A 22098-nucleotide genomic window follows, 5' to 3' on the forward strand; every position below is an offset into this window, starting at 1 on the left:
GAGTGTGGGGGGGGCAAAGGACCCGCAGCCACGGACTCTGATCAGGCGAACAGAAGGCCGACCGGCGTGGCAGGGTGGGGTAGGGGCGCAGAGCTATGGATAGAGACTTCCAAGAGATCCAAGACCTGGTCTCCCGCATCCTCGCGTCTGGCCAACCTGGCCCGCCAGGGACAATCTACATCCTACCCAGCAAGCTTGTCCCGAGCTCTGGGGCAGAGGCTCGACGGAGGAGCCCTGAAGCACCATAAAAGAAAATGAGGGCCGTTACCGTTTATGGGGTGTAAAGGGCGGTGGGGAGAATGGCCGCAACTTTGGAGGCCCACGCGCCTTCCAGATGTGGCCAGTGGGTTCGGCCTCGCTCCCCCTCCGCCCCCCTTCCCGGTCCCCTTTCTTCTCCAGCTCTTGTAACTACCTCACTCCTGGCAAAGTTCTAACACGTGAAGAAAGGGGAACCCGGTGCGGGTGATGGGGCGTCCCTCACCTCCACCCCCAACAGGCCGCCAGGTTGGGACGCCCTGTGTTGTTGCAGACAGAAGGAACTTCAAAGAATGGGCAGTAAGAGTGTGCCATAAAGGCCGGGTCTGCGAACTGTCTGGAATTCGGCCCTTAATGAGTTTACAACTGTCCAGCCCCAATTAGGGTATTCCACCAAAGCCCTTTCATTTGTTTGTTCTGTCTGCCGCCGATAAAGCGGCTGCGGAAACAGCTCTCTTTTTATGGGCTGTGCCAACTCCACAGGGTAGATTCCGGACCCCGTAAAGACCCCCAGGGACTGGGCTCTCGCCCCGCCTTTGGGACTGGAAAGTTATGCGGGCTGACTCGTAGCCCAGGATGCCGAAGTTCAGGCAGGCTGGGGCTGCTGAGCTGCAGTTCCCAGATATCACCAGCAGATGGCACTGTGGCTCCACGCAAGAGGCGCTCGAGCCGCCATCTCCCGCCACCCCGACCCTGGAAATTTCCTAAGATGTCGACTTGACGCGATTCTTTCTGGAATGGAGCCCCCAGATCGGAACGAACAGCACTCGTATATTTTCCGTGCTGCTCACGCTAAGCTGGAAAGCTATTGTGGGGCACAAGGATGCTCCGAGGGTTGGCCTAATTCTCGCCGATCGCGAAGCCCCATCCCGAGGGCGCCGCGTGGCGGAGCCGCAGCTGCCCGGTGGCTGCGGGGCTGAAGCTCCAAGAGCGGCTCCGGCTCCGGGGTCATCGTCCTCAGCCCGGCACAAGCCTCTGGGCAGCGAGACGCGCGAGGGACCCCCCGCTCACCGGTGGAAGGACACAGGGACGGAATCCGGTGGACCTGACGCCCCTACAGAGGGCGTGCCGAGGGTGCCCACCGCTGCCACGGTTCTGTGGTCCGCACCCCGGAGCTCCCTCGAAACCGGTACCTTGGTGCAGGGCCGGCCGAGTGAGCACCGCAGAGGGAGCCAGGAAGCCCGGGATTTGGCCGCTCTGAATTGAATACAGAGGACAGTAAACTTAGGCGAGTGCAAACTGGGCGACCAGCCACCGTTGGTGGCCGTCCAGTGTAAATCAGCCGGGACCTGGCCCCGCTGGGGGATTCCGTTCGATTATTCTCGAATAAATGCGCTGTTTAACAAATACATGTGCCAACAAAACACCTCCGCCCTGGAATTTTTGCTCACGTCGGAGAAGCCGCTCGCTCGCACTTCTCTAGCCACGCCATTCGCCTGCGTTTAAACGTCCAGACGCAGGAGACTAGAGGCACGGGGACCCTGATCCAAGCCCAGCTCATCTCCGAGCCTAGGTACCGGCCAGGGCCCTCGATTCCCCAGCCTCCAGCAAAGACGGCCCCGAGCCTGGGTGCGAATCGGATGAACCAGGGGTGGAAGGCGGAAGGTCTCGGAGAGAGAACAGCAGCAAACAGAGACCTCGACGCGCCCCGGGGTCCTCTGAACGCGCCGCGCCGCGCATTTATTTGGGTCGTTACAGCCTCCGCCAAGCCCACAAAATGTTTACGACCCGCATCTCCGTGCTGAACACGCTGTAAAACTAGGGGCTGGATGTTGGCTGACATCTTTCACGGGTGTTTCTCTCTCTCTCTCTCTCTCTCTGTTATACAAACACACATCTTCATTATAGTTTCGTATAAAATACACACTGTTTCACAGCATCTGATTGTAAAAAAAGGTTTAATAGCTTCCCCCCAGACACCCCGGGCCGTGTATATAAGCAGCAGATAGAAATCTCGATTGATAGAACTGCAAAGGAGTGGCCAAATACAAGATCAGCGGGCAGAGATAGCAAGTTTGACCTCTAATTACAAATAAGTGAAGTCACCCATCAGTGGCGACCTCTCCTCTCCAGCAGACACCAAGGCTGCGCAGGGGCTGGGGAGCTGCCGGGCTCAGGGAGGCAGGGCCTCCCTTGCCCTTGGCCGGCTGGCGCCAGGAGACTGCTCTCCTTCTCAGCTGCCTAAAAGCCGCTCTCTGCATCTGGCCTTCACCCAGGCAAGACCCCCACGCGGGCCACAGCTCATCTGCACGCCTTGGGGATGGGGTGGTCATCGTGTCCAGGCCTGGGACCCTGGCCCTGTCACTAGGGAGAGAACAGAGGACCAAGGGGGAATATATTTAAAGAAGCAAAACACGAGGCACCAGCCTCTTCACGGAGCTCACCGTTCACCGAGCTGTGGAGGTTCGATTTATATTGTTAGCCATGTTTAAATATTGAGGACGTTTTGGTGACCAAAAATCTTAAAACACAGGAAACAGGCTCTGCTAGTAAATAGAAAGTCAGCTCCAGAGAAATAACTAGATAGCTACGTTGATCAGAAACTGGCCTGGGAACATTTCTGTGAATATTACACACACACATACGAACACACACATTTGTGTCTTTTCAGCTACATACATAGGAGACTGATGGCTGGGAAAGTGTATGATTAAATAGGCCTTACTGATAGCCTGATTTTATCCAACGGTTTTCGTTTGCAAATCTGGCCACAGAAGGCAGGAAGAGTGAGAGAGAGAGAGAGAGACAGAGACAGAGACAGAGACAGAGACACACAGAGAGAGAGAGGCCCAGAAACGAAAGGGAGGTTTTGGTGCCCGCAGGACTGGATCCAGTTGTCTGACTTCGGCGGCCAGTATTCAGGTCTTCCTTGGCTGGGGCAAACAGGCAGCGCGTCCTGCCAGAACCACTTGGACTCGCTCAGACATGCAACGGCCAAACCTGGGCAGCACTGAGCCTGCGAGCTAGCACCCAAGTCTCCTTGGGGAGAGGAGGATTGGGAAGGGGCAGGGTGATGTCCTCCCTTCAACCCCCAAATTGCTCCTCAGATAGACAGACAGTTGGGTCGCTTCCTTGCTGAAGGCAGCTTCTACTTTAAACACCATCGCTTTCTCGGCCACTCCAGTCGCTTCAGTCTAGACAGAGGCCGCCGGCCGCTGGCCCATCTTTCTCTTCCCCTCTTGCTCTGTGTCACCCAAGGAACAATTTATTGGTCTAAAGCCATCTAATTCCACTTCTTTGATCTCCTGACTTTCTTTTTGTTTGCTTTGTCTTCCTTTAACTTTCTTAGGTTTTTATTTCCCTGTCAGATGAGGATACTTTGGGGGGAGGAGGATATTTTTCCTTCCCCTTCCCCCCTATTTCCTGTCTGAGACTCAATATCATTCCAAACCACCATAAATGGCATCCCGGATATTGTCCCCCCCCACTAGAGTTCCTTTGCGGGGGGGGGGGGGAGGGGGGGGGGGGGAGGGGGAGATAGCCCTGTGCCTACCTGTTTCCCCTCCCCATGCAAGCCCTAGCCCTTTACCGGGTACGCACTGGGGCGCCTTACATCCCAAAGAGGAGCAGGACGCCTGCCTTTTGTGCTCTCAGGACCCCCTGAGAGGGTGGGGTGAAGGAGAGCAGCCCAGACCCTCTGAACGTGGAGAAGTAATGCTTTGTACGCAAGGAACCAAACTCTATAATTTAGAGGAGAATTTCCGGGGCAATTGCATTGTGAGGTTGGGGTTTATGGTGTGCAATCGAGTTGGGCAGTAAAAGGTAGTTAGGAGTCCAGTGTAGCTGAGTAGTTGACAAAGCGTTTAGGGGATGGGTTCCCCGCAGTCTTCTTCCACCGAGCCTAGGGCAGCGCGAGTTTCAGTTGGTCCAACATCACAGCCCAGCCCAAGGCCTGCGAAGGTAGGTGTCCCACGATGGGGGGCTGGCTGGGAAAGAATAAAACTGCTCTGCTCTCCGTTCTCTTGTGAGCCAGTACAGTTGGAAAGGCGACCAGTAATCAGACTGAGGTGGCCTTTGGAGAGGGCTTTCCTATTTGTTTTGGTTTTCTCTGAAAGGAAAGCTGGTCCAGAGTGGCTGCACTCCCGCAGCCATCCGGGATCTCCCCTCTCTCCTCTCCAAACGGGCTAGAAAGCGCCTATTGCTCTTGGACACCCAGACCTACAAGGTGAAGGTACATAGCGGGGTATAGGTTTCAGGATGCCGGAAACCTCGAAGCAAGGAAGGCAGGGTTTAAAGGGAAGGTGCCTGGAAAGGTGAGGGAGCCCGAGCTTCTTCAAGGGTGGACGGTGGGGAGGACAAAGGAGTCCTAAACTGCGGGCTGAGCTGCGGAAGGCCAGCCAGGTGCCCAGGAGCGATTGCACAGGGCCTGTATGCACGCAGGGGCCTGGGGGAGGGAGAGGAACCCCATGTTAATAAATCTGTTGGCAAATGAGGCTCATTAATAGATAAACATTTCACTGCTTCCTTTAGGGCGGATAAACAGTGCGCGGCCGATTAAGGAAAGGAAGCTGCGAGACGTTGAGTTTATTCGAACCACATGGCTGCAGCTTGCGGTGTGCTGTTCCCTCCGCTAGAAGAGCCCCTGCGCCTGCCGGGGCCGGCTCTTCAGTCTGGCCAAGAGTCAAGCTGGGGGGTGGACAGACCTGCGTCCCGCACCCCCAAGGCCACGGCAGAGCCGACGGATGTGTGGGGCGCACCACCCCTTCGGGGGCGCTGGGTCCCCAGACGGATGGAACGGGAAGATCCACACATAGGATTTGGGGTTCACCACCGGCTATGAGGCACTGTGCTGGGCGGACCCTGCCCGGGTGTGTGCAGGCTCCGGCGCCAGGGTTAGCGGGCACACGGGACGATTGCGCGGAGCCTCGGGGCGCTCTTGCCCTAGGGCACCGCAGGCTCCCCGGGCGCGGGCAGATCCACCGGCCGCATCTTTGAGCCTCTTCCCCTTCCATTCTAGGCTGTCGCGGGCCCCGCCGAGCGAGACCACCTGTGAGGGCTGCTGAGATTGGCGGAGGCGGTCATGTGGGCGGTCACGTGCTGCGGCGAGCTCCTTCCAAAAGAAAATGGGGTTTGGTGTAAATCTGGGGGTGTAATGTTATCATATATCACGCTACCTCGTAAAACCGACACTGAAAGCTGCCGGACAACAAATCACAGGTCAAAATTATGAGTTCTTCGTATTATGTGAACGCGCTTTTTAGCAAATATACGGCGGGGGCTTCTCTGTTCCAAAATGCCGAGCCGACTTCTTGCTCCTTTGCGCCCAACTCGCAGAGAAGCGGCTACGGGGCGGGCGCGGGCGCCTTCGCCTCCACGGTGCCGGGCTTGTACAATGTCAACAGCCCCCTCTATCAGAGCCCTTTCGCGTCGGGCTATGGCCTGAGTGCCGATGCCTACGGCAACCTGTCCTGCGCCTCCTACGACCAAAACATCCCCGGGCTCTGCAGTGACCTCGCCAAAGGCGCCTGCGACCAGGCGGACGAGGGCGCGCTGCGCGGCCCGGCCGAGGCGAATTTCCGCATCTACCCTTGGATGCGGTCTTCAGGTAGGCGCCGCGGCTGGGCGGGTTGGGGCCGGCGGCCGGCCGGGAGCGGAGGGGGGAGCCGGGAGCCCCGGAGCGCGGAGAGCCGCAGCCGCCCCGGGAGTGGGAGGCCGGGGAGATTGGAGCCTGGAGGCCCCCTGGACTCCCGGCGGCGCTGCCTTTCTGGTTTTAATTAGAGCTGAGGCGCCATTGCGTGGAGAACCCCTAGCATTGTATGTAAATGAGGCTCATAAAACTTTTTATGGCCCAATTAATGGGTTGATCCTCGTAAATTTATTTAACGCCATTTGCCTTGGAATTTTAACATTAAGTTTATTCCGTGGATTTCCCCTCCTCCCTCTACGCTCTCTCTCTCTCTCTCCCCCCGTCTCTCCCCCTCTCTCTCTTTCTTCCTCTTCTCTCTCCTTTCCCTTCCTTTCCTTTCCTTTCCTTTCCTTGCTCTTCCTTTCCGCCTGGCTCTTCTTTCTCAAAAGCAAAGAGAACCAAGCCCTTTGGGGCCCCTCACCTACCCCTGAGCCAGGAGCCATTTCAGGACAGGCATAAGGATGGAATGGCACCCGGGGTGCTTCTAGGAAAGGGGGGGTTGAGGCTGCTGGAGAGGGTCGCCCACTCGTCTAGCAAGGCTGGGTAGCGGCTGGACTCGCCTTTGAATGGCAAAAGAGCAGCGTCTCCCACTTGCCCACACTCTATATTTACAATTTGCCTTTGTCAGGGAGATAGGAGACATTGTGGAAGCGTAGCCGGCTGGAAAGGTCAGTTGTAAAGTTGGGATTCTGAGCCAAAGCGCCTAACAGCACTGCCTGCAAGTCTGGCACTGTAGTTCCGGTCTTCTGCTAACACTTCCCTCTTCCTGCACCCCGGAATAGCTAGGGTAAGGGGTGCAGGGTTGAAGGGGGTGTGACTGGATCTGGTAAGGGAAAAGGGACCAGGGTCTGGAACATCGGGCCTGACAAATACACTCTTCCCTTCATGTTCATGTGTCTGTGTGTCCAAATTTCTACTCTCAGGACCCGACAGGAAGCGGGGCCGCCAGACCTACACTCGCTACCAGACTCTGGAGCTGGAGAAGGAATTCCACTTCAACCGCTACCTGACCCGGCGCCGCCGCATCGAAATCGCCCATGCGCTCTGCCTCACCGAGCGCCAGATCAAGATCTGGTTCCAGAACCGCCGCATGAAGTGGAAGAAAGAACATAAAGACGACAGTCCAGCCCCCACTGCAGCCCCTGAGGGCACCGCCGTGCCCTCGGCTGCCAGCACTGCCGCCGCCGCCGCCGCCACGGCTGACAAGGCCGAAGAGGAGGAGGAGGATGAAGAAGAGGACGACGAGGAGGAGGAATAAGGGGCCTATTCTGGGCCCCTATCCCCTGCCCTGGACAGTCGGAAAAGAGTCTTTAAGAGACTCACTGGTTTTATTTACAAAAAAAAATATGGGAAATAAAAAGAAAATGTAAAAAAAAAATTCCAAGTCCCCAACCACAAACCCACCCCATCCCCACCCCATCACGCACTCTAGCTCCCAACTTTTCTGGACTGAGGCGGCTGGAGATTAGATCGCCTTGGGGATCCCCTCTGTTTCTGAGGATCCCACTAGATACCCCCAACCCCAGGCCAGTGCTGTTCACTGGCACAGCCAAAATACTACCTAGCACAGGCCTCCTTGAGAGGCAGCCCCAAACTACCTATGGGCCCAGCCCTAGTGGGCCTCCACTCCCAGGAAGCCCCCCCCCCACTGTGTCCCAACACTGGCAGATACCTAGCACCACCCTGCATACCTGCAAGAACAGGATTCTTTTCAGTACTACCTACTAGCCCCAAACTACCTATTTTGTGCTGGCTAGCTTGCCTGCTTTTTTGGTGCTGGCCTTCTGAGGCCAGGCCAGGCCAGGCCCCTGAGCTTCCCGGGGACAGCCTTTGAGGTCAAGGCACTGGGGTCCAGGGACCAGAGCAATGGCTTCTATTTAAATTGAAAAATAATATATTTATTCCAAAGCATACTAAATGCTGCAACCTAGAATCCCTCTTTTTCTGGCTTGGCCACCCCCAAGTTCAGGTCCAACACACCCACTTCTGGAGAGGAGCATTCCTGAGCGGCAGACCTCTGGGTTCATTTCTGCTTTGTAGGATTTCAGAGCTGCTCTCAGCCTAACGGTCCCCTCCCCTGTCCTTGCGTCCTACTGGTCAGCCATGTCAAATATGTGTACCCTGACTTTTCCTACAATGGCAAATACTGTATATTTGAACAAGATTCCCCCCCCCCCTTGTTTCTCTAGTCTCGGAGCTCATTTGTAAAGCAATGTTTTGACTTGGGGAGGATGTGTTCATTGGGTGACTTTGTAGCATGGTGTGTTGTCTTGAACTAACTCTGTAGTGGGTGGGGAGGTCCCTAAACCCTCCCAGATGCCCTTCATCTCCTGTGTTGTCCTGTGTCCCCCTTAGCTCCAGCCTGGGGTTCAGGGAAGGCATGCTTCCCAGCCCAGCTAATCATGTTTTATGTAACAAAAATAAAGATGCTTGGTGACAAAGAAATGTGGACTGCTTTATCCAGAGGGACCAGGGAGAGGGAGGTGACCCTAGCTCAGCACAAGCCTGGCTGTCTGTGTGCCTAGGACTATTCTGGGGTCCAAGTGTTGGGTGTCCATGTACTTCTGTGTGTGCTGGTCACGTTAGATACATACATATGTATAAATACACATACATACATGCATATCTAATATATGGATTTGTCTGGGTATGTTGGTGCCTATTTTGTATGTATGAGTTCCTGTGTGTGCTTGCTTATATTTTTGCACCATTTCATAGCTGTATAATTCCATATCCATAATTGTATGTGTATCTAGTCTCCATAATAGTGTGCATTTATTTCTATGTCCATAATTGGGTGGATGTGTTTCTGTGTGTCCATAATGACACGTTTTGGTGTCTGTAATTGAGTGTTATGCATTTCCCTGTGTCCATAATTGTAGATGTGCTCTTGAATTTGTAGGGATTTTTTTGTCTGGTCATTGTGTGCGCACAAACATCTAGATCCCTTGAAAACAAAATCTTTGGTAGATATATTTTATCAGTCATTTTTCAAAATATCCTCCATGTGCCCCATGGGCGAATCCCAAATCCACCCTTTCCTCTAAGGCCGTAGAGTGGTCTGTGAAAGGGGCATTACCTACCCTGCCACGCATTCCGGATTCCGCATGCGCCTTGAACCCAGCCCTGGGCTAGGAAATAGGATTCAGGGGTCCCTGCGGCAGCACCCTCCACTCCGCCCTCAGAGGAGGCAAGGGCGCCCCAGGCCTCTGAACCGCAGCAGAGAGGTTCTGGGAGGAGCAGGAGCCCCAAATTCAGCTTTGCAGCATGGGCATAGAAGTCTGGGTGCGGGGAGGAGGAGCGGGTCGGAAGGGGCCAAAGGCGAGGGGTATCCCGAGCTTGGCCAGAGCAGACCCCCCCATTCCTATGTCCGGCCTGGTTTGGGCTAGCTTCTTAGGGCTCTTTTTAAAATAAAACCTGGCCCAAAAGGGTCGGTAAAAGCTGCGGCCCCAAATCGGGGCGGCCTCGGTGGTAAGATGGCGCCGGTGTAAGAGCTGCCTCCTCTCAGTGATGGGGAAAGGGTCATAAATCCGTTGTTGTTTATGAAAATTTACAACTTTGCAATACAACTTTATGAGTTGTTCGGCCCTTCCATTGGCCGCTGTCGGTCATGTGGATGGGAACCGTGAACATGAACTTTTTTATAATTTCCCTTGCGAGAATAGAGCCGCATTCTTTTGCTCCGCTCCGTCCTGCGTGCTTCGGAGCTCTGCCTTCCAGCCCGGCGGGGCTGAGCTTTGTCCGGCGATGGCGACCGAGCAGAAGCCCAGCCCCAGCCCGGCCGGGCCGCTCCTGCTGGAGGTGGGGCGCGTCCAGTGGCAGGCGCCTCGGCGGCGGCCGCTTTACAACTCGCAACCTGGCTCAAGTCCTGCGTCCTCTGGCACCGAGCAGGAGGAAAATTCATCTCCCCGGCTGCACGAGCGACAGCTGTCAGAGGGACTGGAGCTTCCGGGAGCCTCCATCTGCAGGTGAGACATGTGGGAAAGGAGACAGGAGCAAAGGTAGTGAGGTGCCACGGAGGTGGATGAGGGCATCCAAGATGACTTTGAAGGGGGTCATAGTCAACCTCACCCATACCCCCCCAGGGTCACCCTGGCACCCCCCCCATTCACTTCCTCACCCGCGCCCACACGCACGCGCTTGCGCGCGCGCGCACACACACACACATCACCATCATCACCACCACCTATACAACTCCCTCCCCCCCCCTCCCTGGCTCACCGTGGCTGTAAAAGCCCGCCTTCCCTCCGTGGCACAGCGCCCGCCTGGGCACAGGGTAAGCAGCTAGCGAGTCGTGCGTCCCTCAATCCCTATCAAGGGAATCTCCAAGGGGAGCCATGCCGCACGCTGCGTTCCCTGCCAGTTTCTTTCTTGGGTTTGGATTTTTTTTCCCCCACCCCGGTAGAGTTTGTTTTGTTTTGTTTTTCATCATGGTGCGATTCGTTTGACTAAATTCTCCAACCACCGGAGACAAGTTCCCGACCTAGGGACATGGAAAGAGGTGAGGGCAAAGCGAGTTTAGCCCACAAGCGGCTTAGCATGAGCAGCAGCACAGTGTTTTCTAGTCGGTGGGAAATTGGTGTCCTCTGAGAATGAGGAAAAGAACCAAACAAAAACTTACTAATTCCGCCAGACTTCTCCCCCTGATGGTGTCCCTCCGCCCGGGTTTCCGACAAGATGGGTGCCTGGAGCTCTGGGAGGAGCAATAGGTGCTGGCCGGCTTCTGTATGGGAGGAGAGGATGGGGTTAATCGAGGGTTGCTCGGTGAGGTGTGTTGGTGCCGTGGACGGCGGTGGTTTAGGGGTGGCTGACAGGGCCTGTAGCTCGGGCTGAAGGAAGGATGCAAACCGAGTCTGGGTAATAAGGGGACCACCTCCCTCACCCACTTCAGAGGCAGAGAGCTGGCATCCATTCCTCCCCCCAACTCCTGCCAGCCGGGAGAGGGCCGCGGCTTTAGCCAGGGGGAGGCACTGGTGGTCAGCTGGCCTGGTGTGGCTTTGTGCAGCGCGGTGGCACGAATTGTGGCTCGTCCTGAGTGTGCATCTGATCAGATTTGCCCCCCACCCCGCCCCCCGGAGCTCCTGGGATGGCAACAAAAAATGGAATCTGAGGTTCTGGGCTCGAGTTCCTTCTGTTTGTTTAGGTTTTGTTTGTTGTGGTTTCCCTGTGTTGAGATACTATCTTGGTATCTATTCGCTCATTAACAAGGGCCTAGAGATGTTTGGGACGTCCGTTGGCGAGGTGGGTGCTCTCGGGGCAGATAAAGCGGCGCATTTGCCTCCTAGGGCCGCTGGCTGCCTACTGCGGCTGCCGTGGGCAGATTATTTATGGCTAACGAGCGGAGTGCTCGCTGCTGCCACGCAGTGGCCGATGCCGGGACGGGCGCCAGGCGCAGCCCGCCTCTTACACCCTGGCGCGATTGCTGTCCCGGCCCCTCACAGATTCCCCAGAAAGCAGGGGAGAGGGGCACGGAAGGGAATCCGAGAAGCCGTCTCCCACGGTCTCTTTGGCTTGAAGACCTCCCCGCCTCCGCCGCCCCTGACAGGAGCGGGACGCCGGAATAGACTCGGGTTCTCCTATCACTCCCACCCCAGCACCATGGAGACTGGTTGCGTAGGCCGCCTGGCATATCATGACTGCTTCTGTCCAAACTAGGCGTCCCATGGCGCCCTGGGGGCGCGCGCCATTTGGGGGTAATGCACTGGTCTGGGGATTCTGGCCTCGGAAAGGCCACTTCATGGTCCTGAGGCCTGCAGGCCTGACTGGCCCTGAGGAAGATGACTATGGCTAACAAGGCCGGCTTTGGCTCCAGGCGAAGACCTGATTGGCACAGCAGAGGCCACACCTGTGTGCTTTGGGTTTCTGCCTGGGCTACCGCTTTGATGGGACAGAGGTGGGCCTTCCATTTCCCACACATACAAATCGGCAGGCCATCTTGAGGCTGGCCGACAAGGAGAAGCTCAATGGGCAGCCCAGAACAGGGCAGACTGTGTGGCCCTACTCACCACTCTTCCTCCCCTGGAGAAAAGCTGAAAGGTAAGTCAGCTTTCCATGCGGCTTTGACAGAAGAGAATGACTTGAGGTGAACGTTCTCATCATGTCAGGAGAGGGTCTATGGAGGGTGTGGGGCTGGTTCTCTCCTGAATGGGTCGGTCCGTTGTTCTTTTTTGCTCACTGGCTAAGTCTTTCTCGCTCTAGGTTATGTGTGTGTGTGTGTGTGTTTTGTGTGTGTGTGTGTGTGTGTGTGTGTATCTTCAACTATATATGGTTGTAGAGATAAACTGGTTGGCTGCCAACATAAATGTATCCTAATCTTGGCTAGCCTGTAAAGATTTCAATCTAATATATTTTTCCTATTTTAGTGGTGACAGGAGCTAAACATACATTTTCTGGCTCTTAGCTGAGAAATCAAATTCTCTCATTGGCTGAGACAATTATTAGGTTTGGAATCCAGCTCAAAACATAATAATAGTAGTAAACTGCCAGCAGATATGAAGGAATCAAAGAGAAATTATAAATGTAAACATTGATCAACATCTGCAAAATGGTTATTTTCATTTCAAAGAATAATGTGCTTGAACTCACTGCCATCTGATGATTTTAAGAAACAATCACCCAAACACAATCTTCATCAAAACAGCTTTTTAAGATAAAAAAAAAAATCTCCCCTCCCCGCCTTTGTGTGTGTGTGTGTGGTTGTTCTTAGGTCTTCATTTTTACCTATTGAATCTTTCCCCTGGGTAAATTTGTGAGACATGTCCATTTTCATCCTCTCCGGAATGAACTTTCTTTATATGTAAAGAAAGAACGTTCCCCAGGGTTGGACTGATTAAGGGTGAGGCACAAGGTTTCCCAAAGTCTTTGAGGTTACCTTCCTGGGCTGAGTGGAGGCCAAACTTAGGCAAGTCCTTTTCCAATTTTCTCCCCATTGGAGGGAGGTAGATATGGGAAAATAAAAGCAAGAAAGAGATTAAAGGAGTTATTTCCAGATCCTTACAATACTATTACCAATTACCACCCCCCTCCAAGTCCTGAGCCACCTCAGGACTGAGTCTGCATTGGCCAGGGTTTTTTTTTTTAACAGATCCTTGTAAGCAGCCTCCTGCAATCCAACCAAATCACATCGTCTTTCTCCACCTTCCACAGAATTGAGGATTTAAAAGCTAATTCAAGGGATTTTTACAAGCCTAACAAATACAGTCATAAAAATGCCATTGGCTTAATATCACATTTTACAAAACGCTGTGGGTCGGTGCACTTTAAAAGTCAACTATCTCAAAGGCACACCTCTTAGGCAAGAGAGTGCAGACCAAGCCAGGCCTCTTTTTTTTTTTTCGTGTCCTGTCTGCATGTCAATCATACTGTTCTGGAGCGAGTGAGATGACTATTCGAGGTTCTGGAGCTACCAGGGTTAGAAGTCTCCGAAATAGTCAGTAGTGGCAGGAAAGAGGACACACCCCGTGACTGCAGGCCTTGGAGGTCCGCGGACCAAGCCTGTTGGTTATCCTACGGCCTTGGGCCCCAGCGAGCTGTTCATTGTGCCCGGCTTGGCCAGGGGCCCTGCAACCCCTGTGCCTCTGGAATGATGATCGAGTCTGCATCTGGATGTTTGAAATGTCTCAGTTCTGAGCGGATCCGGTGGAGAGGAGGGTCGTGGGGCGCGCGGCCAGAGGAGCAGTTTCTCATCCATGCTTCTCCCAGTCTCCTAGCGGTTCCGTTGCTGTAGGTTCTTGCTTGTTGAAACCAGTGGGATCGGGCCTCTCCATTCCTGGGTTCATAGACAGCCCGCGGTGCGCAGCTGGTGAGGGTGCTTGCTTGGAGAAGAGGCGGTTGCAGGGAGGTGCGTCAGTACTCCAACAAGAAGTGTACTTGAGAGGAAGCGTCGGCAAAGGGAGCCTGTTTGGCCTGCTCCTGGTCAGCGTGAAGTGACCCTTCAGCTCTGGGCTGCCAAGCCCAGACCTCTGAGAGGAATGGGAAGGAAAGAAAAAGGGGGTGCACCGATCCCCAGTATAGGGGTGAAAAGCAGAGAGAGAGAGAAAGTGCGAGGCTGTTTAGAGCCTCTTCTCCAGCTCAATAACCTCTACCCACGAGTAAGAGAGTGCGAGGGGAGGGGCAATTCGGGGCCATTCCTGGAGTGCCGGCCGGGAGGAGCAAAGCCAGCCTCGTCACCGCCCCTCCTGGCGTGGGATTGTCAGGTTTCCTGTTTGGAAGAAGCACAAGAAGAAGAAGAAGAGGGGGGGAAAGAAAGAGAGAGAGAGAAAAAAAAACAGCAAAGTCCAACCAGGCAAAAAGGGGAGGAGGATAGAGTGGGGCCTGGTCCGGCCTTTCAGCAGCCAGTGCTGCTACCCCGATGTGGCTGCCTGCGCCTCCCCGGGCCCGTGCCCGCTCCTGGCATGGGGGTGGGGGGAGCCGGGCCGAAGGCTGTGTGCACCCATTAATCTGCCGGGCGGGCGGGCGGCGGCGGCGGCGGGCGGGCTGGGGGCTGTTTGTAACTTTGCTGCCTCGGTCGCCGCGGTCCCCGGGGAGCGGGCTCCGGCGCTCGCTCCCATTGGCCGCCGCCGCGTCAGCTGGTGCGATTTGCTGCTGTCGCTTTTGGCGTTCGGCCATCCAGAAACAAACCAGTTCGATGACTACTAATAGTTATAGCCAGATGTACTAATACACAACAAATCACAGTCCTGCAGAGGGGCGCGCAAATGAGTTCCTATTTTGTGAATCCCACTTTCCCCGGGAGCCTGCCCAGCGGCCAGGACTCCTTCTTGGGCCAGCTGCCCCTCTACCCGGCCAGCTATGACGCTTTGAGGCCATTCCCGGCCTCCTACGGGGCGTCGAGCCTCCCGGACAAGACGTACACCTCACCTTGTTTCTACCAACAGTCCAACTCGGTCCTGGCCTGCAACCGGGCATCCTACGAGTACGGGGCCTCGTGTTTCTATTCTGATAAGGACCTCAGTGGCGCCTCGCCCTCGGGCAGTGGCAAACAGAGGGGCCCCGGGGACTACCTGCACTTTTCTCCCGAGCAGCAATACAAACCCGACAGCAGCAGCGTGCAGGGCAAAGCCCTCCAGGAGGAAGGCACCGACCGGAAGTACACGAGCCCTGTTTACCCCTGGATGCAGCGGATGAACTCCTGCGCTGGTAAGGCATTTCCCTGCACCCCCACCCCCAGCCAAGACAGTGGAGGGAGAAGGGAAAGGAGGCAGGCAAGCAAGGACAAGGAGGAGGAGACAGAAAGGAGGCAGAGAAAGAAAGCAAAGAATGGCAAAAAAAAAAAATTCCTGGGCTTTTAAGATTTTTTTTTAAGGAAAAAACAAAAACAACAACACCCAATCCCAATGGGGCACTTAGGCCAAAACAGAGGAAAGACCGAGTAATAAGGTCCATGGTAAGGTGACACTTTAGAGGAAGGTGGGCAGATCACTGCCAGGCTACCTGAAACTCAGATGGGGGTGACCTGAAGGGAGGGAGAGACTGCCCAGTCTGTACCCCTGCAGCACCCTACTGAAGTTCCTAAGCTGGAGGGGCTCCAACACTTTGCAAGAGATAACTTCCTTTGCCTCTCAAGTCTCTTTCTGAGGGGGGGGATAGACCCCATTTGGCCTCTTCTAGTGTCTCCCCAAAGCCTTGGAGGGCCACCTCCCCAAGCCAGAGGATTTCTTTCTCTCTCTCTCTCTCTCTTTCTCTCCTCCCTCCTCTCCTCCCCCTTCCACTAAACTACTCAATAACTTCTGCTTCTTTCTGAGCCCCTACCTGAGTTTCACACCTGGCTTAGAGCACTTCTTCCATCCTTGGCATCCAAGCAGAAAGCTCAGCTCTGTCCTACATTGCCAGAAACCTGGCCTATGGATCCCTTTCTTCATTTCTGGTTCCCAAAGACTCTACAGGGAACACCCCCCCCATTTCAAAACTTAACTGTTTTATTTTAAAATCCACTTTTTCTCCATGGAGCTGTTTTTATTTCAGATGGATCATATCATTGGGGAGAATTTTGAGAGGACTGATCATATTTAACTGCCCACCCCTTCAAACATCCTGACATGGAAAGGGCCCAGTAGCATTCCTCACAGAGATCAACCTATGATTTCAGAGTTTGCATGGCTCTCAGGATTCCAGAGCACTCATCCTCAGACAAATACACCCTTCACCTTCAAAAATAGGACTTTATGAGCCCAAATTTAAAAGGCCCATTCTGTCACTTTGCTTGCAGTGGGCTTCTTACAAGCCAGACTTTTTTTTTAAGCAAAAACTTCCCATCCCACGTCGTTTTAGGTGGGAAAATACCTTGCATGCTATGAAATACTCTTCACTATCCAGCCACCTTCAGCCCCAGAAGTGGTGGGAGAGGCTGGAAGGGAGGCAGGGCAACTTCCAACCCAGAGGCCCCGGTAGGCTAGTGGGAGGTGTGGGACTGACTGGTTCGGCCTAGCTTACCAGCGCCCCGGGCCCTTTCTGCCTGCAGGTGCTGTGTATGGGAGTCACGGGCGCCGAGGCCGTCAGACCTACACTCGCTACCAGACCCTGGAGCTGGAGAAGGAATTCCACTTCAACCGCTACCTGACCCGGCGCCGCCGCATCGAAATCGCCAATGCGCTCTGCCTCACCGAGCGCCAGATCAAGATCTGGTTCCAGAACCGCCGCATGAAGTGGAAAAAGGAAAATAAACTCATCAATTCCACGCAGCCCAGCGGGGAGGACTCTGAGGCAAAGGCGGGCGAGTAGATGCCTGGCCAGGCACCAGGACAGCACTGCAACCTCCTCTGGCTTTGCCCCGTTGCCCTTGCCTGCTCCCCAACTTTTCTCCCTGCCTACTCCCATCGGGGCTTCCGCAGTTTCAAGGGCGCCCGGTGCTTTGCCATCGCCTGAGCATTTTCTTATTACAACAAACAAACAAAACCTAAACACACCCAATCTCGTCTCGGCGGTGGAGCAGACGCACTGTACACACACAGGCCCTCTCCCCAAGGCTGCACAAGCCAGCTAGTTGTCCCTGGGTGCGCCCCGAATTCGTCCTGGTTCCTGTGTGTTTAGTGCCAATGTGCTCCCTGGAGCTCAGAATTGAGGGGGGGGGGGAGGGAAGGAAGATCCCCTCCCCCCGGCCGAGTCCTCTCTGGTATCGGGGCGTCTCCACCAACCTCAATCCCTGGCCACTAAGTTCGGAAGGGCATCACCAAATCATTTCTGGCTACTAGAAAGAGAGGGCCTAAGGGATTGGGGCCCAACCTCTCAGGCCAACCCTTGAACAAGAAGAAGCTCGGGGAACAAAGGGGGCCCCGACATAGCTGAGCCTTAGCCCGCGCGCGCGCGCGCGCGGAACCGTCCGTGGAAAAGCAGCAGCCTGGGCCGAGGCAAGCCAACCTGGGCACGGGTGGAATATTGCAGCCCCGGAGCGACGGGGTTCCTGCAGGCTCCCAGCTCCCGTTCCCGCTCCCGGCCTCCGACAGCACCGGCGCCGCCACCGAACAGTTTTCTGGACCCAACGAGGGGGCCCAGGGCCATGGGAGCCGCAAAGGTCCTGGCTTCCAGACCTGCCTGGGGCGCCTGCGACTCCGGGCCTCTAGTGGGGAGACTCTCATTGCCTCTCAGCTGTATTTGTGATTTCCTTTCGTCCTTCGGAGCTCAGAAGAACAACTGCGGAGATACTACGCACTGCCACGCAATGATTCCATTCTCTCCCTCAGTTTACTCCTGGAGGTCTAAGCAAGACCCCAATAACTCAGCCGACGGATCCCCAGCCCCCAAGCAGCCTTGGTGGCTGCGAGGAGCCTGGGCCCACGCGCCTGGCTCACCCAGAACCCTCCGACTTGGGGCCCGGCTGGCTGGAGGAGAGGGACCCGTTGGTGAAGATTCTCCAAGCTGGAGATATAAGCAAATCGAGTAGCAAACTACTGACAGCCAAACCATCTTCACAAGAAAGAAAAATCGGCTCCGGTTCTAAAAGTGTGTGGGATTTTTGACCTTGTCTTGGAGAAACACGACACAAAAGCTATCTTTAATAGACGCCTGTCGTTGAAGAGCGGCAGGGACACTGACCCTCGTGCGTTCGCAAAAAACAGAGCCTTAATTGTGGCTGCTGTTGTGGGCAGGATTTATCTCTCCATTTGGGTAAATGGCCTCCTCCCCTCTCCGAAGGGAGAGCGATATCTGTATTTTCAAAATTCAGAGCTGCAGGCAGAACGGGCAGAATCTACCCCAACCTCGACACAAAAATAAGAAGGGTTGCAAAGAGCAGAAATAAAGTTGTAAATAAATTCCAAGTCACCACCTCCCCCTAATTCTCTGCATCCTTGCCGGGCGCGCGATCGGCAGCTGACGGCCTCACAATTGGTACATCCTAATGGAACTGCGAGGGAAATGCAATAATTTTGCCATAATGGGCTGTAACCTCAATTCGACCCCGGCCCTTGCAGCCCGGGGTCGGAAGCGGAGCGATGCACCCTGCCTCCAGCGGGTGGCGCTCGAGTCCGACTGAACGGCGGCGGCGGGTGGCGGGCACGCGCCCGGGGCGCGCGCGCCACCCCTCTCGCCTCCACCCAACTCCCCCATTAGTGCACGAGTTTACCTCTAGAGGTCATCAGGCAGGATTTACGACTGGACAACAAAAGCACGTGATTCGAAGTCGTACCCCATATTTGGGTGCCTACGTAGGAGGGAACCAAGTACATGTCCCAGTCATTTCCATAATTCATCATAAATTGTGCAAGGGTGCTATAGACGCACAAACGACCGCGAGCCACAAATCAAGCACACATATCAAAAAACAAATGAGCTCTTATTTTGTAAACTCATTTTGCGGTCGCTATCCAAATGGCCCGGACTACCAGTTGCATAATTATGGAGATCATAGTTCCGTGAGCGAGCAATTCAGGGACTCGGCGAGCATGCACTCCGGCAGGTACGGCTACGGCTACAATGGCATGGATCTCAGCGTCGGCCGCTCGGGCTCTGGCCACTTTGGCTCCGGGGAGCGCGCCCGCAGCTACGCGGCCGGCGCCAGCGCGGCGCCCGCCGAGCCCAGGTACAGCCAGCCGGCCACGTCCACGCACTCGCCTCCGCCCGACCCGCTGCCCTGCTCTGCCGTGGCCCCTTCGCCCGGCAGCGACAGCCATCACGGCGGGAAAAACTCCCTGGGCAACTCCAGCGGCGCCTCGGCCAACGCCAGCGGCACCCACATCAGCAGCAGAGAGGGGGTTGGCACGGCGTCCGGAGCCGAGGAGGACGCCCCCGCCAGCAGCGAGCAGGCGAGCGCGCAGAGCGAGCCGAGCCCGGCGCCGCCCGCGCAGCCCCAGATCTACCCCTGGATGCGCAAGCTGCACATAAGTCATGGTAAAGCCAGCCTTTTTCTAAATCCACGCGTGGTCGGGGGTGCGGCGCTCGGTCCCTCTCTGTCCTCTGCAGCCCTGTCTCCCCGGGTCTCTCCCAGCCCTGCGCAGCCTCTCCCTTGCCGTTCTTCCTGCCCTGCCTTCCCCCTTCCCTTTTCTCGTCTCCGCTGCACCCTGAGCTGCTCGAAAAACAGTTGAGGGGGGGTGGGGTAGGAGGGAAACGGGCTGCCGGGCCAGGCAAGTTGAGTCGATGTAAGGGGGAGAAAGGAAAGAATTCGTCTTGAACCCCAGCGCCTCGGAATGCGCTCCCGGGTCAGGCCAGCCAAGCAGGGCGCAGAGAGGTAGAGGATGGCAGTAGGGGCCGTGAATCGGGCTTGTCAGGGTGGATAATTTATGAGGAGAGCTACGCTGGGGAAACAGCGTTACTAATTAGAGCCCCCGAAAAAGGGGGCTTGGGGGGGAATAATCGGGGAAGAGAGCCGGCGGGATTCTGAAGTTTGGGGACAGGAGACAGAGAGAGAAAGAAAGAGAGATCGAGACAGAGAGGAGAAAAAGAAAGCTGGCGCCCCAAGCTTAAGGCTGGAACAGGAGGTTGGCGGTGGGGCTGGAACTTTAAGGGGAGAGCGACCTGGAGGCCACTTGAGCACCCAGAAAAGGGGTGTGCTTCGGTGGGTTTGTTGGCAGCCCTAGAGGGCTGTGTCCCCCGCTCCGGGCAACCGGGGCAGGGCCAAGGTGTGGGGGGGGGGACGCGAGAGAGTGAGGAAAAGCTAGGCAAGTCCTTGGGAACACGGGTTCCAACCTCAGCTGGGCCGATTGTTTCCAGAGTCCGAATTGTATTGTTTTCTCTCTAGAAAGGAAGAGGGAAGGAAATTCGGGAGGGGTGGGTGGGCTGAGAGGGAGGACTTGTTGAGCCTGTCTCCTGGGTTGCTGCTCAGGACCCTGGCATGTCCAGCTGGCGAACTTTGGGTGCCAGGGAGCTGAGGAGTTGGTGGCTAAACCAGTGACTTTTCTATGTTGCAGACAACATAGGCGGCCCAGAAGGCAAAAGGGCCCGGACGGCCTACACCCGCTACCAGACCCTAGAGCTGGAGAAGGAGTTCCACTTCAACCGCTACCTGACCCGCCGAAGAAGGATTGAAATAGCACATGCTCTTTGCCTCTCCGAGAGACAAATTAAAATCTGGTTCCAAAACCGGAGAATGAAGTGGAAAAAAGATAATAAGCTGAAAAGCATGAGCATGGCGGCGGCGGGAGGGGCCTTCCGCCCTTGAGTATTTGAGCGTTGAAAGTACTGAGCAATCTAAGCGGATCCCGCAATAGTGTCAGTACTAAGGTGACTTTCTGAAACTCCCTTGTGTTCCTTCTGTGAAGAAGCCCTGTTCTCGTTGCCCTAATTCATCTTTTAATCATGAGCCTGTTTATTGCCATTATAGCGCCTGTATAAGTAGATCTGCTTTCTGTTCATCTCTTTGTCCTGAATGGCTTTGTCTTGAAAAAAAAATAGATGTTTTAACTTATTTATATGAAGCAAGCTGTGTTACTTGAAGTAACTATAACAAAAAAAGAAAAGAGAAAAAAAACACAAAAAGTCCCCCTTCCAACCCTGTTTAGTGCCAATGTTGTGTGTTGCACTCAAGTTGTTTAACTGTGCATGTGCGTGGAAGTGTTCCTGTCTCAATAGCTCCAAGCTGTTAAAGATATTTTTATTCAAACTACCTATATTCCTTGTGTAATTAATGCTGTTGTAGAGGTGACTTGATGAGACACAACTTAACTTGTTCGACGTGTAGTGACTAGTGACTCTGTGACAAAAACTGTGACTCCAAGCGGTGTGTCCCTTCGTGCCTTTGTAGGACCCTTTGCACGAACTCTGGAAGTGGCTCTTATAAGCGCAGCTTCAGTGATGTATGTTTATGTGAACAAAGTTACAAATATTGTCCAAGTCTGGCTGTTTAAGCAAACTGTGATCAGCTTTTTTTTTTGGTATTTGTTTTTAAGGAAAAATACTGGAAACAAAAAAAATAAACTTTCTATTGTAAGTTCTCTTGGTCTGGTTTGTGCCAAATAGCAAGCGGCTCTTTCTGATTTTCTGTCTGGCTGTAAGGTTCTGGAAGTTGGTGAGTCTCAGGCCACCTGAGCAGACTGCCCTGGACATGGAGGCCTTAGATCAGCATCCTGGCTCTGACCCATCTGAAAGTTCAGAGCAGAAGGTGGAAAAGGCTGTGGGCTGTTTCAAAGTCTTGAGTCCACCCTGTCCTGAGGAGACCAAGTTATTTTTCTGGGTACAAAAAGTGAGAAAAAGAGAAAAGAAAGAAGAAAGGGGAATGGATTTGGTTAGCTGCCCTCAGGGCCTATACAGATCCTGCCTTTTTCCTAAAGGCTGCCCTAGGCCTTACCAGGCAATGGACCCCAAACCCTCTCTGCCCAACCCACCCCAGTGCCCCTTCCCCACTCCTCACCCTGAGCCCAGTTGGCTTCTTTTGCTACAATTAATTTGCTACAAATGGAAGGTACTTACCCCATCCTAGCTCGATTGGAAAACTCCTCAGACCAGCTAAAGCGCAACTAGAGATTTGCACATTTACCGACTGCTTACATTGATGCCGGCTTTCCTTTTAAAAGTTATAAAACAGTAAACTTTATAAGCCCCAGTTCCGGCTATATGACATTTGGGTGCCAAATGAATAGGGTTTTGTCTATGAATTAGATCGTAAAATCATCCATAGCACAGACAGATCGGCTCACTGGCTATAAAATGTCACGTGGGGCCATTAAAGTAAGTTTTATGGTTTTGGGGAGTTGACATCCAACATTATATACCACATAACATATAATCTCACTGACGCTGGACTCCATTTGACTCTTTTGCAGGCTATGTGTGCCGCCTGGTCATTCAAA

General features: G+C 54.6%; 3 protein-coding genes across 3 annotated transcripts; all 3 read left to right on the forward strand.

Annotated features, from left to right (window-relative positions):
- The first annotated feature begins 5289 nt into the window (after positions 1-5289).
- Hoxa7 (homeobox A7) lies at positions 5290-7255 on the forward strand. The gene is made up of 2 exons (XM_013024411.1): positions 5290-5800; positions 6805-7255. Exons 1-2 carry the CDS (start codon positions 5422-5424, stop codon positions 7137-7139), a joined length of 714 nt encoding a protein of 237 aa, XP_012879865.1. The 5' UTR covers positions 5290-5421; the 3' UTR covers positions 7140-7255.
- Positions 7256-14577: 7322 nt separating this feature from the next.
- Hoxa6 (homeobox A6) lies at positions 14578-16675 on the forward strand. The gene is made up of 2 exons (XM_013024500.1): positions 14578-15019; positions 16341-16675. Exons 1-2 carry the CDS (start codon positions 14578-14580, stop codon positions 16598-16600), a joined length of 702 nt encoding a protein of 233 aa, XP_012879954.1. The 3' UTR covers positions 16601-16675.
- Positions 16676-17423: 748 nt separating this feature from the next.
- Hoxa5 (homeobox A5) lies at positions 17424-20764 on the forward strand. Its single transcript, XM_013024498.1, has 2 exons — positions 17424-19204; positions 20221-20764. The coding sequence occupies exons 1-2, from the start codon at positions 18310-18312 to the stop codon at positions 20469-20471; spliced, it is 1146 nt and encodes a 381-aa protein (XP_012879952.1). The 5' UTR covers positions 17424-18309; the 3' UTR covers positions 20472-20764.
- Positions 20765-22098: the final 1334 nt, after the last annotated feature.

This window comes from Dipodomys ordii, unplaced genomic scaffold (genome assembly GCF_000151885.1).
Source record: "Dipodomys ordii isolate 6190 unplaced genomic scaffold, Dord_2.0 Scaffold76, whole genome shotgun sequence".
NCBI classification, from domain to species: domain Eukaryota; kingdom Metazoa; phylum Chordata; class Mammalia; order Rodentia; family Heteromyidae; genus Dipodomys; species Dipodomys ordii.

What these genes read in the sequence shown, in the direction of transcription:
- Hoxa7 (XM_013024411.1), top strand. Translation starts at nt 5,422, where the DNA reads ATGAGTTCTTCGTATTATGTGAACGCGCTTTTTAGCAAATATACGGCG. An exon ending in CCCTTGGATGCGGTCTTCAG is followed by an intron (nt 5,801 to 6,804) that starts GTAGGCGCCGCG and finishes TTCTACTCTCAG; the next exon opens with GACCCGACAGGAAGCGGGGC.
- Hoxa5 (XM_013024498.1), top strand. Translation starts at nt 18,310, where the DNA reads ATGCACCCTGCCTCCAGCGGGTGGCGCTCGAGTCCGACTGAACGGCGG. An exon ending in CAAGCTGCACATAAGTCATG is followed by an intron (nt 19,205 to 20,220) that starts GTAAAGCCAGCC and finishes TCTATGTTGCAG; the next exon opens with ACAACATAGGCGGCCCAGAA.
- Hoxa6 (XM_013024500.1), top strand. Translation starts at nt 14,578, where the DNA reads ATGAGTTCCTATTTTGTGAATCCCACTTTCCCCGGGAGCCTGCCCAGC. An exon ending in GCGGATGAACTCCTGCGCTG is followed by an intron (nt 15,020 to 16,340) that starts GTAAGGCATTTC and finishes TTCTGCCTGCAG; the next exon opens with GTGCTGTGTATGGGAGTCAC.